The following is a 16,971-nucleotide window of genomic DNA, read 5'->3' as shown; positions in this document are numbered from 1 at the left end:
GTCTCAATTGTTTTACAGAATCCCACAGGATTCTTTTCCTATTTATATCACAAGGTGAATAAATAGTAACGATTGTGACTAGTTGAGCTTCCTGAACCCATTCTCCCATCAATAAAATAAAACCAGGACCACTGATTTTCCGCTGCAACCTAAAGGAATTTTCACCCCATAAACAGAGAATGTCACCTGCTGAACTTATAGCTGGAAGGAAATCCCAATTTACCTCTGCATGATCCCATAAAGCCTGACACATGGCTTTGTCCACCACCTCTTTCTTAGTCTCTTGAAGACATAGCATGTCCACGCCCTCCAGCTTTACTAATCTTCTGATAGCGCCCCACTTCACACCCCTCCCAAGGCCTCTAACATTATATGAAATTATTTTCATTAATGTCAGCTGTTGTCTCCCTGCTAATAGCTTCTGCCCTGTCTCTCTCCTCCATATGTTTAAACTTTTGAATAATAATCTCCTTGCTTCCCTCTCCCGTGAGGCCCAATTGCTTGGCCATGCTCCACATCTGAAAAGCATCCGGATTACCTGTTTTCTCAGGGTCAATAGTTGCCTCTTTGATTCCATTAGTAAGCTGTGGCTGGAGTGAAATTTCAAGGTTGTCATTGACTGGCTCCCTTTGAAGTGACGAGAGCTGAGTGTTTGGAGGTTGTGAGAGTCTTTCCTTTGCTTCAGCACCTGAGCCCGATGAGATAAGGCCCATAAATGGTTTCTTCTTGCACCTTCTATGCCTGGAATATACCTGGCAAATATTTGCACCCCCCCCCTGCTGTTGGGTTAAGGCCCAAATTGGATCTTTTATCCTTGGGGGTAAAACTGGAATTCTGATGATTAAGAGTTGCACGTGTTTCCTCTCCAGCATAAAGGGCCTCCACCTCCTTGTGTTTACCTATGCCCCGTGTCATGGTCATATCATGAACCTTCTCCACGTCATCCCCTACTTCAATATCCAGCTTTTGATTCATTTCCAATCCACTGGACTCACCATGTTCTTCGTTACCAAATTGGTGATATGACTGAAAAGCATCTCCTCTGTTCAGCAAAGTTACCTGCTGCATGGCCCCTTTTTTTTCAATATCGTGAGTGTCATTGGTGGCCGGGACCTGCAAGAAATTCAAATTTGGTCCGTGCATGGTTGTCCGCTGGTCTCCACCTACAGCCCGACAAACATTGTCCAGCGGGTAACCTGTAAACACTTGACCAGTGGGTAAAGGGAGAGACTGTCGGACTTCAGGTCCGACTTCGGTCTCGGCGACGATGCCGTGATGGGCGATGTGCAAATCCGAAACCGGCAGATGTTGCGGTTGCTGCTCCCCATTGTGATCTGCGCCGTCGACGGCCATTGTGCTAGGACGACCGCTGCATGATTCCGTTTCCGGCACAAATGAGTCGTTATCCCCTATACCCCAGTTGGTGAAAGATGAGCTGTCGAGGAAGCTGTCATCGGAGTTAAGCTCCTCCGATGATCCACGCGCGTTTCTCCCTCTCCGACAACGATCTTGGCATCCACCGCAGCACTCCTCAGCGATCTGGACCATGAACTGCTCTTCTCCAATCTGCACCTCCACCGTATGTTGAATTAAAGGCCTCCTTGTAGTCTTAACGAGGACCCTTGCTCTGTCCAATCTCCTCTTCTCCTCCACTGAGTCATCCAAATCCATCAATTCGCCCACGTCCGCAACAATTTGACTGATAAATTTCTGGTTCCACGCTTGAATAGGAATCCCCCAACATTGAATCCATGTAAGTCAACATCCTACTCGTAAACGAGGATTCCACCTTGAAATGGAAGAAAGCACACTTGACCCCCCTGTTGTTCCGCCATTGATGAGATTGTCCGCGTCGTCATCAGTGAGACCCAAAAACAACACTTTATCATCACCCAAATATCTGGGGATCGCCTCCAGTCCAAGCCCCCAACGAAACTCGTCTTCCAATCGTTCAAACAAAGCCGAATTTTTAAGGCGGCCTACCCATGCATCCTTTAACCATAGCGTGTCTTCTGACTCCACTTGAAGGTGAATCTTGGTTAATGAAGATATGTCATTGATGATGTTGGTTGCTGTCCTCTAATTTTCTGGCCTTCTTATGTTTCTTTTCAGCGCCTCAACATATGATGAAGGCTTAACATGTTGACGTCGAAGCTCCTCATCCTTGTTACTGTCTGGGCCTTGCCGTGTTTGGAGCGCCGTCATTGTTTCCCTCTGCGACACCCTACCGTACTTTGGGAGATTGACGAATAGTTTCAACCCCCCTATAACCATGCTGTCGAGCTGTTTCGCCAGGTAGGGGATATCATGAACCCCTTTGAACCTAACAAAACCGTATCTTCGTCCCGAGGAGTTACGTCTTTTGGGAATGAAGATTTCTCTAACATCCCCCCATTTTTTGAAATGATACCAGAGTTCTTTCTCTGTGACATCTTCAGCGAAGCGAGAAAAGTAGAAGGATGTGATATCCTTGTGGTCTCTCCAGTTAGTCACCAAATTAGAAAGCTTAGACCTTCCCCTGTTTCCGACATAGGGCCGTCGGGAAACCTCTCCGAGGCTCGCTCTGTCTCTCCGTGCTCTCCTACCTCTCAGACTGTCTCTCCCCCACCCAGTGTTTCTCTCTCTACACTCTCTTTCTCTACCTCTCTCTCTCTCTCTCTCTCTACCTTTCATTATACAAATGATAGTTACAAAACCTTTAGACAAATGAGTACTTGATTTTAAGTATTAAAGGCAATGGAAATATTCTCGTATTGCAGTCTAATATTATTATTTCTGTTTAATTTTCTTAGCTCTTACTTTGAGGGGGAAGGAGATTAGAACTAGATGCAGCATAATCCTTTTCATGATTTAGATTGTAACATGTGTCAATCAAGTGAAATTACTATAACTATATATGCAGTCATCATTTTATCTCAAAAATATCCTTTCTTTCTTTGATCGTTTCACATATGCTTCAAAACATAACTCTGATTCTCATGCAGATCTGATGGTGAAAGGACAAAATATGCTTTCAATAAAATTGTGCATTCATTTACTCCTTAAAGGGACATATCATACACTTCTTGATCTAGAATATCCTTTACGATTCACTCTGAAATCTGGTGACCTGGTTGTAGGGTTTGTGGTTTGACAAGGAATCTTCCTTATGGATGCTGCCATGCATGAATACAGATCTGATAAGTTCACTAAGCAGAAGAGGAATTTCTAGTGTACAGGAATTACTAGACATTCCAAAAGCAGCATTGCAGACTGTAACTGCAAATTTCCCAGCTTCAAGATTGTACCAGGTAAAGAGTCCTAAATTTTTTTCTTAATTTATGCTTGTCCAGGTTTTTATTTGGTCTAATGGCAATTTTAGTTCCCATATTTTGGTTTATGTGCTATTTTAGTCCCTCTAGTTCTAATTGTTCACATTTTGTCCTCATAGCTTTTTATTTGTTAGAATTAAGTTCCTTATCCATCCAATAGTTAACAGGAATATAATGGAGGTTAGACATGGTTTTGTCATGTATAGATTGACAAAGGATAAAATTTATAAAGCATTTAAAAAAATAAAAAAAATGCTTCATTTGGAATGATGAAAGAGAGGGGAATGAAGCCAATTTTTTGTTCTTGTTTAAATATTCTATACATTTTTTCCTTTGTCAATCTATACAAATCAATGTCATCTCAAATCAATTTAATTTTTTAAAATGTAAAACATTTTTGCTTTTGGGCAGGGAGTTGAGACGGGTTAGAATATCTACAAAATATTTTAGAAGGAGAATGATGCCTAATAAATTAGGTTAACTTGTGGATAGTTGTATTATAGGTTTAATATGTTTGTTAGTCCCTGCTATAAAGTCATGGACCATGCTATTTTTTTAGCTTGGTCATGGTTAAAGGCTAATGATAAAGACTTTAGTACTAGTTTCAACCACTGGTCTTCTAATATAACGAATTCCGTTGCCTAGTTAGGGTTGGGCTTGTATGTTTTTGCTGCTTAGGTTGGATGGTTTTTTTGGAGGGTAGCACCTTGGTGCCTTGTAAATTTTATCTCTGGTACCACTGGTACTGGCTTACATATTAATAATATATATATTTTCTGCCTTCCAAAAAAAAATGTTTGTTAATCCCTGCAATGACGAATATTGGTTTTAGTCCTTAAATTGTTTTTGTTGGTTTTGGTCCTTATAAATTTTAAAACTTTTGAAAATGATCTCTAGCATTATTTACTGGTGATGTGACACACCAATTTAGAGTGGTCATTGATGTGGCATGTTAAGTCATAGTAAATGTTGACGATAGACCAAATGCAACAAAAATAAATTGAAGGACCACAGCCAAAACTCGTCGTCTTTGCAGGAACTAGAAACATATTGAAACCTAAACCTTTTGTATTTTTTAGGAATTTCACCTCTAGGAAGTCATTTGTTGATTTTGTTCCCTTATTTGACTGGGATTAGGAGCCTGATACTCTAATTCCTGGCATACATAGATTGTCCTTGTTTTCTATTGGGCCTGTGAATTGTGCCACTATCGTCATGGAGAGTATGCAACTGTTAGAAGCCACCTAATTGCGGTCACCCCTAGCCTGAATTAGTTTGGGTTGCCTTAATTGCAGCCTCAAGGGTGGTGGATTAGTCCCACATCAACTAAACATGTGGCTTATATAAAGTTTATAAAGATTGGGCAGTCCTCACCTTACAAGCTAGTTTTTTGGGGTTGAGTTAGGCCCTATGACCAATTTGTAAGAGCAACCACTTTCAATTTATGTTCTATTTCCATGTCATGGCTGCTGTAGGGCCAGAAATTGTGCAATTCTGTTGCAGTTGCAACTACCATTACCCCCATATACCATATTATTGAAGAACAGAAAACACTGTGTCTAGAGACCTCACGGGTGTAGGGGTGGGCAAAAAGAATTGAATTGAACTGATACTGAACTGGTAAGAAAAAAACTAAACTATTTTTTATTAAGAACTGAACCAAACTGCTAGTCAGTTCAGTTTTTAAAAAACTGATCTGCTTCAAGAAAACTGCTGTGCGGAAGACCATCTACTCGCTCGAGTTACGACTCTGCTTTGAACATGGGCATGGCATCTTTCTAGCACAGTGACAGGGCTTTCGAGATTTACTTCAAATAACCGTTTTTTGATCATTAATGTGGAAGATCTCAAACAATATGGCATAAATAATAGTTAGTTAATTGATTAATTTATTATTTTTATAGCAATATTATTTAGTTGGTTAAACAGTTATTAAATTTATAGTTACCAATATAAAAAAAGTAAATTATTTAGTTTGTTAATTAATTAATAGCATGATAATATAATAAATATTAAAAAGATCTGACATATTATTATTTACATATACTATTAAAGAAAAACATAAAAAATATTTAAATAAAATAAAATAACTTCTATGTTATATATATTTATGTGTAGTCCACTGGACACCAATATGAATCTCAGTATATAAATGTCAAAAGAAAATCTTCTCAAGTAAAAAAAACGTGGTATTTTTTTAATAATAGTGTCAAAATAAACGTGAACTTATATTTTAATAATGTTATAATTAAAGAAACTAGTGTTATGGATAATTCTTCAATGAGAATAGGAATTATTACAAAATCTAAAGCTATAAAGTTTAAGTGTTTAACCAATGTGATATTTTTGTAATTAAAAGTGAAAATAAAAAGTTATTTTTTTCAAAATAAATGACTCTTAAAAACAGTTCGGACTAGCTTGGAGCATTTCAGAGAGTAGTTCAGTTTGAACTGGTTCAGTTCAGTTCGACCCGCATCTAAAACAGTTCGGTTCAGTTCGCACCAACTGTTTGACAGTTCAGTTGGGGCAAACTACAAATGCTGTTCGAAACAGTTTGCCACTGTTTGGTTCAGTTTGAATTGAACAACCCTAATCTCAGGATTACATCCCTCCCATTTTCAATCTGAAACAATCATGTGGCCCTTGTATGTCTGAAACTTGACCAACTGTTCTATGGTGCGATCTCCAGCTATTGCTGACATTTTCTGTTGTCATCCTGGTTTTTCTGGCCTTGCTTTGTTCTCTCGTGCTTTGTTATGCCATTTCTGTTCTGTTCTCTCTGAGACTGTTCTGGCTTTTCATTTTGTTGCAGCAGACATTCTCACTCCTGCTCATCTTTCATGATTTCATTTTTGTTCTCTGTTTTTGTCTTTCAATACTTGTATTTTTTTTTTTTTTGCACAGCAAAAATCAATATATTATATATTATAAAAGAATTCAGTACTAGGTGTACTGAAGATACAAGGATAAAAGTAAGCTAGTTACCAAGACGGCCCCACTAGTAGGAACCAAAAGCAACCCACAGAGCCATACAAACCCAACCCCTCTAGGAGAAAACATCCTTTAAATTGGTTGACCAGAAGTTAAAGTGCATTTGAGAGTCCTTCTCTGCACATTTTAACCAAGACCAAGTATGGAACAAGGTATCATCCATAACCTTTCCAGGGTCAAACGGCTGGTTCTTGAAGATCATGGCATTTCTATGATGCCAGATGGAGAAGGATAGAGCTAACCACAGAAATTTCCATCTGTTGTTTATACTAGCTTTGCTGTTCCATTGAGTGAATTGCAAAAAGTGGTTCTTTGGGTCTGTGGAAAAAGGACCCACTCTATTAACCCATCTCAAAGGCTCCCACCAAAGTCTCCTTGTCATTGTACAATTGAAAATAAGATGATTAATCGATTCTTCTTCATGATCACAAAGAGGGCAGTTATAAGTAGGCATTGTGACCTGTCTCTTTCTGAGATTGTCCCTAGAGGGTAGTCTATTCTTGAGGAGTCTCCACGAAAAAGCACTCACTTTTGGAGGAATTTTCAGTTTCCACATGGTGTTTAGAACATTGTCTTGACTAACACTATGATGAGCCCCCTGCAGCACCTTGTAAGCGGATCTTGTTGAAAACACACCATTAGGATCTGGTTTCCACCATAGAATATCCCTGTTGGATTGGTGTATGTGAGCAGAATCAATCTCCTCTAGAAAGTCAGCTGCCATTTGTATTTCATAGTCAAAAAAGTCCCTTCTCCAAGATAACTTCCATTCCCATCTGCCCTCCACAAATTCTCCCATAGAATTAATTAGAGAATTCTGCTGTTTACTTATAACATATTTCAATACTTGTATTTAGCTTAAAACTGAGTTTGATTGTTAATTATCAATGTGTAGTTTTGGGTATTTTTTTTTGTTTTTTGTTTTTGAGCATTTATATTTATATAGTATAAACTATTAATGATTTAATTTTCATCCAAAATTTAATATAAAAGCCATTCTTCCATAGCAGTTTTGGTGTCTGTTGCCTCATGCCAATATTTAGGAATGATAAATATAAATTGTTGCACCATATCAAATTTTGAAATAATGCTATTAATATTAACTTTATTTGCAAAGAATAATTGATAGTCAAGGGGGTCTAGCTCGGTTGATTGAGCAGAGTGCATGAGATATTATAAACCCCTTAACACTGTCTTCGATTCCCATAGATAAAAAAAAAAGAATAATTGATAATTAGATGTTTGTGGTTTACAAGAACTGTAGAGTTTTACCCTCTTAAGATGTCCCACATTGTCTAGTAATCTGGCCCATATACTCCTTACACGACTTGGGCAATCTATTTTTATGAGCTAGCTTTTGTAGTTGAGTTTGGAAAAACCCATTTCTAGTATAGTCTTGATGTTGTGGGACTTGGGTCACCTATAGGCTATAGATGTGGTGTAAGGTGAGTGTGTTAAGATGTCCCACATTGACTAAGTGTGCGTTTGGTTTGCCAATTGAAACAGAATTCAAACATCCCAATGCTCGCAATGAAGAAGTAACTTCTTTTTTTTTTAATCTCATCGGATGAACTTAAGTTATGTTAAACATAGCTCTTTTACAAACACACCCTAAATATGGCTAGAATACTCCTTGTAAGACTTTGGCAATCCTTCCCCCTTGAACTAGATTTTAGGGTTGAATTAGGTCAAATTCATTTCTAATATACACTATGTAAGCTACTAAGCTTGCTCTCCTCAAAACCAGGCTTTAATGATGAAGTTAATAACTACATTATAGGTTGTCTTATATATACCAGTTATTTTTCTTTGAGCATCTTTTATATGTTATAGGTAATTGCTGCATATAGATGTTATATTTTCATAATGAGCGTGTTTGGGACAACTAATTTTTCTCCTTTTCAGGTGTTTTTATATATAAAAAAAATATGTTTGAAAAATAATTATCTGGCTGGCATATCACCTCTTTCTGTTTATATATGTTGTTTCTCTTTTTTGGACCAGGATCTTCAGCATTTCCCTCATGTTAAAATGAAATTAAAAGTTCAGAGGAAGGACACTGATGGTGACAGGTCTCGCATATTATCTGTTAGATTAGAGAAGACCAATTCTAGACGACACTCTTCTAGAGCATTTGTACCTCGATTTCCAAAGGTCTCTTTTTCTTTTGAATTTTTTTTAATGTTTAAATACATTTTTAGTTCTTGTAATTTAGCGCGTTTTTGCTTTTTACCATTGCAATTTTTTTTTTTTATTTTAGTCCTTGCAAATTGTTTTTTTGCCTTCTATCCTTAAGCACTTTAGATAGTGCTTTGAAAAGTGAAAAAAACACTATCTAAAACCGCTTTAAGAACGAAAATCAAAACATACATAAATTACAAGGACAAAAAGCAAAAAGGTGCTAAATTGTAAGGACTAAAAGGTATTTAAGCCTTTTTTTTTTATGATTTGTAGTCTGTGCCATAAATTTTATTTACAATTTTCTTTACTACAGATAAAAGAGGAACAATGGTGGTTGGTTCTTGGTAATACCTCTACGTCTGAGCTATATGCTTTGAAAAGAGTTTCTGTTTCAGATCACTTAGTTACCTCAATGAAGTTGCCTCTGACTCCAGCTAATCTTCAGGTAAATAGATTCTGTTCATCCAAACTGTGTTCCCCCTTCAGCTCTTGTACTTCCTGCACTCATGGTGTAAATAACATGGACTGCATACACAAGAAACACAATTTCTCCCATATTTGTTTTCAACAGGGTTTAAATGAAGTGTCCACCATTTGCATTCCATCAGCAAGGCCTTTTAACATCCAAAATGGGCCTGGAAATAATAAAGGGATAATGTCAGAAGCTCAAATGAAAATATTCAACCATCACATTTCCATTTCTACCTATAACCTATTTCCAGCAACTAAAAATTAAAACATTTGTCTCCCTAATTTTCAACTGTTCATTTTGAACTTCTTGCCAAAAACACCTTTAAAGATTGGCAGCGGAGGTGCCAGCAACTTTGTCACTCAGGCCCTTGTAATTTGACCAAGATAGCCCTGTGCTTATAAACTATGAAGATTTTAATTCTGCTTCTATTTATAATGGTTTGCAACAGTATCTACTTTGATTTATGTTATTTCAACAACTTTGTTCCCACAGTATTATAAACAAGAGAGTAAGAAAGTTAAAAGATTACTTGACTTCCGTAGCTTTGGGGCTTCCCTGTGCTTCTATATGTAGCCAATATTTGTTCTTCATGTATGATGTACAATAGAATGGAAGACACCAACTTTAGAACCATGAAAAGCTTTTGGCACTAACAGAAAAAGCCTGGGTTAACAAAATTGGCCTTGAAAGTGTAACAAACTGAGCTTTGCCGCCTGCTCTTTTCTATTCCCTATTTATGACCTCTCCCTTCAATTCCTTATTTTTATTTTTCAATTGAGAAAAAACCTTTTTGTGGAAACTTTAGAGACATACATTTGGCATTAGTGTCTAGTGCATATTTACACACATGTAAATTTGTTCCACTTCAGCTTGTAGCATGTCTTAAGCATGGATAATTTTAAGAAGCAAACATTCGATTTAATAGATTTATTTTGACAGCTATTTAATTTGTAATTTGACTAAATTGCCATCAGGTTTACCTTTCGTTGTTACTGAATACCTTTTGCTTGTATGTTTTGCTAATATTGTCTTGCAGGGCGTAAAACTGATTTTAGTCTCCGATTGTTACATTGGATTTGAACAAGAACACTCCATTGAAGAACTTGATGTATGTTAAGTAGTGGAGACACCATTGGTCAGTGCCATTGTACATACAACGTAAACGTAAGATTTCTTGAAGAGGGTTGGGGCTGCCCAGGTTGTACCAAAAAATGTTTTTTTTTAACTTGAGAAAAAGTCAATATGTATATCCATAGGATTTGCAATCTCTTGCATTTAATTGTTTTATAGGTAATCATAATGATCTTGTTTTTAGATTTTCTTTATTTATTTTCCAAGTCGTGTCGCCATTTGTAAGTATAAAGGTTTACAGTGCAAGGATTGAAAGATGTCTGAACATTTATAAATTGTGAAGGAATGGATCTCCGCAAGCATAAAAAATCCAGCATTTATATGCGAGTAATACACGTTATCTAATGGGGTGGTCTTTCGGCTGCAAGTGTAAATACATATTATGATGTTCAAGCATATAAAGAAACAGTAAGAATTAGTGGCTTCAACTGCTTGCCTGGGGAAAAAACATGCTAGGAAACTCGTTATTCGCTTATTTGATTATATATCAAGTTGTCGCTTCAAAAGTAAGTACTAAAAGCAACTCAACAAAGAAAAAAATGTAGAATGTGCCTTATGCGTGTCGGGAAAGAGAAGAATATCTTTTTGGTATAAACTATAAACGGTCTATGTTACATACGGAGTAAATCTCTCTCTCCTCAACTTTAAAGTTTAAATGATATCCCCTCACATGCATTTAATGCATCTTAGAGCAGACATTCCTTCAAACTTTTATAATAAGAGAACTTACGATGACAAACACAATGTGTACACTCAAATACGTTATCCCTCACTCAGGGTATAAATAATTGAAATTGCAGTTATGACTTTATTAACCTTATTTTTATATTGATTTTACTACAACTATGTTTTAGAATTAAAGACTTTATTATTAACCTTGCCAATGAGTTAAGTTTGTCTTTATGAACATAAGGGATTCATAATTTGATGTTTGAATTTTGAGATGAACTAACAATTATTCTATCCTTTTATCACTATTCTTGCATATACTTTTTTGTTTATGTCAACTTTACTTTTATTCTTATTGTCATATATGTCATTACCCCTAATATTTAAGGCATATTCTTGTTCTTTTTCAAATATTTTTATTGACTTTAGTTCTTTTATATCTCATCATTAATATACTTACTTTAATTTTGTATTGGATATATATGTGAATAGGCTCTGCCTATGAGAAAAAAATTAGACTCACAGAATCAATGACATTAATATATGACGTATAAAGAATGACCTTAATATATTCTACTTATTATTTATTAAATTTAGAGAAATAATTAAAGATACTATTGTAAAAAAAAAAATAATGCATGAAATATTTTAGATTCAAAAGAATCAAGCAAGACTTTTAATTTGATTCTTATAAGTAGGACAAAGGAAGTATTTGGTACTAGATGTTTGTCGAAATTTACTTTGTAGGACATTGATCATTGTAACAATACAATATTTTTCTTCTCCTACCTGTCAACAATTTGAAAGCAAACTTTTCTTTCATGTTTTTTTGGCTACTATTATTAAAAAGGATAATACGGAAAGTAATGTAATTAATTCTGATTTAACAGATTTTATAACAAAATTAACACGGCTTTTTCATAAAAAACAAAGTTGATGTAAATAATTTTTATTATAAAATCATGAAGATTTTTTTTATATAAAATATGAAACAGATGATTAACATTTGTAGTTTTGGGTTTTTAAAAAATAATTTATGTTTAATTACTACGATAATTGCCTCCCTGGTTGTATAATTCTTGGTTCGTCCATACTCTCACTCTCTCACTCTTTATATAGATGATCTCATATAAAGGTTTGTATTCACAAAGCTTTAAATACATGCTTAATTTTTAAACTCTCACAATTAAGTTTCAAAAAGATATTTCTTTGTGAAAGTCTCGAGAGGCTTAATTTTAAAGAATACTTGAAAAATCTCGATTTCTTTGTTGTAGAGCCTAAAGAAACTTAGACAATATTTTGTGTTAATGTTGAAGAGACTAAATGTAGCACTTGTGGGGCATTTAGTAGGGAGATTCTCTTAAGTTCCCCATGAATCTAAGGTTTAAAACCTTAAATTCTTATGTTTAGTATGTATATTCTAAAAACCACTCCTAGAAATCTAACTTTCCTAGGAATCATTTTTTTTAATTAATTTTTCTACTAAAACTTTCCCATGATAATGGGCGGAAATCTAATTTTTACGAGATAAAAAAAGAGTTTTAATACGGTAAAAATAATTCAAGTTTTTCATGTTACTCTTATTAGATCATTTAATTTGGTAAACAATTTATAATTTTGGTAAAAATATCATGTTAATCTTTGATTCCCAAAAATCTTATATAAATGTCTATTTCAATATTTATGACTAACTAAACAAATTTTAGTTATTCAACCATGATTCTCGTATTTATGATTTTTAAGAAACATGATTTTCGGACATAAAATAACCTTTCTTACACCAAATGTCCCCCTTGGTTTATGAATGAAACTAGTAGTCTTAAATTTGAGTATTGAATATAAATCATGGGTGGACCCAAACTACCAGGAGATCAACCACAAAAAATAAAAATCATCTAGACAACTTTATACCATCCATTTTATATAAAATATTCATAATTTGATGTTTCAATAGTTAAATTACGTTAATAATATATAAAAAAATTGAATGTCTTTCTTATATGCCACAAAAATAATTAATGATTGAGTTTATGTTAATTTTTTAACAAATTTTTTTCAACGTATATCAACATATAGTCAATAAAAATTCATCTTTCGTCTGATTATAAAGAGTAGTCTTATCACTAAAACATTAAATAAATATATTTTTCTCTTGCCAATATTGCAACATTAAATAAACATTAATCAAATTATTATTGATTTTATAATTAAAAAAGTTAGGAGATAAAAAATATTATATAATAACTAAAATTTGATAAAATATAGATAAGATTTTAAATAAAATATTACTCTTGATTTTATAATTAAAAGAGTTAAGAGATAAAAATTAATTATACAATAATTTAAATTTAAATAAATACATTATTCAGTTTCAAAATATATTTTTTTAATTATTGAATAGAAAAATAGATTTATTTTTTTAAAAATTAAATAATAACCTATTAATTTTTTAATTTTAAATAATCACGGGGGACCAAAACCCCCTTCTGCCCCAAACGGTCATCCGCCACTATATATAATTATGTTAAATATTTGAAAAGAGAATTTATCGCTCGCAATGATGGTGTAATCCACATCCTATCAAGTAGGGTCATTTTTTAGATAAAGTGGTACATCTAGTTGTCATTTCATGTCCAAGTTGGAGATCGAACCCTAAACTTTGTTTACGGACCCAACTACCGAATCACTTGTTTCAATAATTTTTGATTGAAAAATCTCATTTTCTAATTGTGTATTTAATAACAAAAATTTAAATGACCTATTCAAATCTCTTACCACTATTATGTTAACTGATCTTTATTAAGAAAAATCATTTACTTGTAAAGGCAAAATCAAATATGGTTGTGAAATGATAATTAAAATTACTTTACTTTGTTCTATAATAATGGTTTTTTATACTAAATAATATATTAAATAAAACTAAAATGAAATAGTTCAGTGTTGTATAATCTAAAAGTTAAAAATTAATATTGTTTGATTTAAAGGATAATAATAGAGAAAATAAAAATACTTTTTTAATTAAAATATAATGTAGAAGGTGTAGGATGCACATGTAACACATTTTTTCCTCCTATTTTCTCTTCTTTCCTTTAACCAAACATAGCCTAAGTTTTGATGAGTGATATAAAATATTTTATTTTTTATTAGTAACAAAATATATAAATATATAAAAAATAACTGCGATAATGAATTATTCTAGATTCTTTTATTCTAACCACCATGAGTCATATTTGACCATAGGTCCAGGCCTAACGTCACCCATACTGCACACATTATTCTAGTTGTTAAGACAATTTTCTTGTTGAGTGTTGCCTTCACGTGAGCATTATATAAAGAAAAAGTCCAATGTCTCCCTCGAAGTAAGAATTGAAGTAAGATAATGTTGAAATTTAGTCCCAAACAAGTGGGATTTAAAATGAGACCTTGTTGTTAGGTAAGGATTTTTTTTTTTTCCTTTTCCTCTAATTTTTGGTTTTGAAAAGTTTAATGTTGTTCTCTAACGAGAAAATGTAGTCACAAGCAGCCTTTAATTGTTGTGAGAAAAAAAAAAAGTAGGCTTTAATTGAGTTGTTGCTGTTAGGTAAGGATTAAAAAAAGTGGCCAATGTCTCGGAAAGAAAAAAGTGGCCAATGCAGCTCATAAGTAAGTGTTGGACTAATTGATTGCTTGGAAAACTTAAGAGTGACCACACAAAACATGTGGTTTCTACTTGTTGGTGATGCATGAAGTTTTAGTAACAAAAGAATTATCTCAATCCATTGCTATCTTAGTCAAATAAAAAAATGAGCTCTGGTAGGGTTTTATTGAGAGACATGGGTCAAGGGGCGGAGGGAGAAATACCACCGAGAAACACTAAAAAAGTAAAGAGAAAGGAGCCAGAAAAAAGTATTTGGGGAGGGAAACACAAGTGTAAATGAGGGAGAAATAGGTGATAAGGATTTGGAAACACTAGGTACGTCTAAGTTTATTATTGAACCACTTTTTGCTGAAAATGGAGAACCAGGGGGTGATAAGGATGCTAGAGAAGGTGGGGAGAAGGATAAAAAAACAATGAAAGATTTCCTCCCATGCCCAGTGGTACCTAATAGTGAATTTGAAGATTGGTGTAGGCCATGGAAGGGATCACTAGTGGTTCATGTCTTGGGGAAACGTTTAAATTTCAAAAGTTGGAGGTTAATCTTCAAAAAGACTGGGCAAGGTTGGAAGATTGATAATAGTTGATTTGTCGAAAGACTTCTATCTAGTCCAATTTACTTTGATTGAGGAATATAGATATACTTTGTTTGACGACCCTAGGAAGCTTGCATATCACTATCTTATAGTATAAAGATGAAGACTGTTAAGAATTTTTCGTATGATCAAGTGAAATCACAAGTTTCGATGTAGTATTATGACTTATGTCTAAATCGTCTCCCAAGGAACTAGTGGTTATCCAGACAATTCTAATCAAAAGACTAAGGTTTTGTAAAGTATTTTCTCAAAAGGGTTTGTGTTTGAATAATAAATGACTAATGTAAGAACAAAAACAATGTAAAAGAGAGTAGTAATAGAATGATCATTGTATTGTTGTGAGAAATGGAAGGTTTGGATTACCAGGGTTGGACTTGGTTTCCCTTTCTTTCAATATAATAAACTCAAGTAATCTAATTATTCATGAAATTTATCCCCAGTTCACAAATATATTTTAACCCTTGTTAAATACCAGATGATCCATCACTAGATGACCTAGACATTTCTTAAGGTTTTGATGAAAATAAAGATATAAATTTGTGTTAACCATTATGTTACATGTAAGTCAACAGGTTTATTGACTAGAAGCAACACCAAGTAAGACTTGTTCATGAATGAATATCTTGTCTGCTGGAAGCAGGAAGTATTTGTCCAGTCTATCCAAACACTAATTGGAATATGCGCGTTTATTTGAATTTACCAGTTTATGACATTTTATATAATTTTGTTTAAAAGGAACATATCTACCAATCTATCTTATATTTCATTTTATATGTCTAACGACCATATTGAGTTATAAATGATAGTTATGGAAAGTTCTAATCTTATCAAACAAAAACACGTGATATCTAATTATTCTAAGAAACAAGATCAAGCTCAAAAACAATCACATTATTCCATACTGAAAATACTCTCCACAATTACAAGCCTCTCTTTATAAATAGGACATCAAGGATTCAAAGAAAAAAGAGGAACACGTACAGAAAAACAAAAGTTGTGAATCAAGAAAAGAGAAAAAAAAAAACAACATTTGTAGAAATACACTAAGCTTAAAAGAGTCTATTCTTTGTCATATAAGACCTATTCTAAAAAGGACTTATGAATTGGGGAAAGGACAAAAACCTAACATTTCATATCTATATCCTTTTGGAAGTCAATGCTTTCTTCTTAACACTAAAGACAACTTGGGAAAGTTTGACTCTAAATGTGATAATGGGACATTACTTGGGTACTCTAAAACATCCAAGGCATATAGAGTCTACAACTCTAAAACCTCAATCATGGAAGAAGCTATCCATGTAAGATTTAATGACACAAAGTCTAATACAAAAATATCAAAGTTGGATGAATCTATTGTAGATATGAGACTAGACAAAGGCATTGGACCACTAATAGAACAATCTATAGTAACAGACATGTCCAATAAAGAAACAGAACAACCTCAAGAAGAAAGAGAACCAACTAGACAAACCTTAAGGAAGAATCATCCAGAAAGTAAAATCATTGGAGATCCCTCAACCAAATTCCTAATAAGAGGATCTCTTAGGCAATAAGGTTATATAACATTAATTTCAAATTTTGAACCAAAGTATATTGATGATGCAATGGAAGATGAGAACTAGGTCAAAGCCATGCAAGAAGAACTCGAACAATTCCAAAAAAATGATAAGATTAGATCTAATTTCTCATCTAGAGGCAAGTAAGGTTGTGAGAAATATAAAATATGCAAAAACTTTTACTCTTATTTCTCATCTAGAGGCAATTCACATTTTACTATCATGTGTAGCTCATACAAAAATGAGATTATATCAAATGGACATAAAAAGTGCATTCCTCAATGGACTAATACAAGAGGAAGTTTGTGTAGAACAACCCCCTGGGTTTGAGAGTAACACTTTTCCATACTATGTTTTAAAACTCAATAAAGCATTGTATGGACTAAAGCAAGCTCCTCAAGCTTGATATGAACGTCTTAGTTCATTTCTT

General features: G+C 33.9%; 1 protein-coding gene across 2 annotated transcripts in view; it reads left to right on the top strand.

The window, feature by feature from the left end:
* The window catches only part of LOC100811503 (DExH-box ATP-dependent RNA helicase DExH14), a 56,432-nt gene extending 46,071 nt beyond the window's left edge, over nucleotides 1-10,361 (top strand). For both annotated transcript variants that reach the window (XM_003527061.5, XM_014776602.2), the window contains 4 exons: nucleotides 3,120-3,290; nucleotides 8,307-8,456; nucleotides 8,797-8,928; nucleotides 9,992-10,361. In XM_003527061.5, the coding sequence (XP_003527109.1) occupies nucleotides 3,120-3,290; nucleotides 8,307-8,456; nucleotides 8,797-8,928; nucleotides 9,992-10,072 (534 nt within the window). In that variant the 3' untranslated portion in view covers nucleotides 10,073-10,361. The remainder of the gene's footprint in view (nucleotides 1-3,119; nucleotides 3,291-8,306; nucleotides 8,457-8,796; nucleotides 8,929-9,991) is intronic.
* Nucleotides 10,362-16,971: the final 6,610 nt, after the last annotated feature.

Source organism: Glycine max, chromosome 6 (genome assembly GCF_000004515.6).
Source record: "Glycine max cultivar Williams 82 chromosome 6, Glycine_max_v4.0, whole genome shotgun sequence".
NCBI lineage: Eukaryota > Viridiplantae > Streptophyta > Magnoliopsida > Fabales > Fabaceae > Glycine > Glycine max.
Note: the sequence above shows the minus strand (reverse complement) of the source record. Positions and strands in the feature narration are given on the sequence as shown.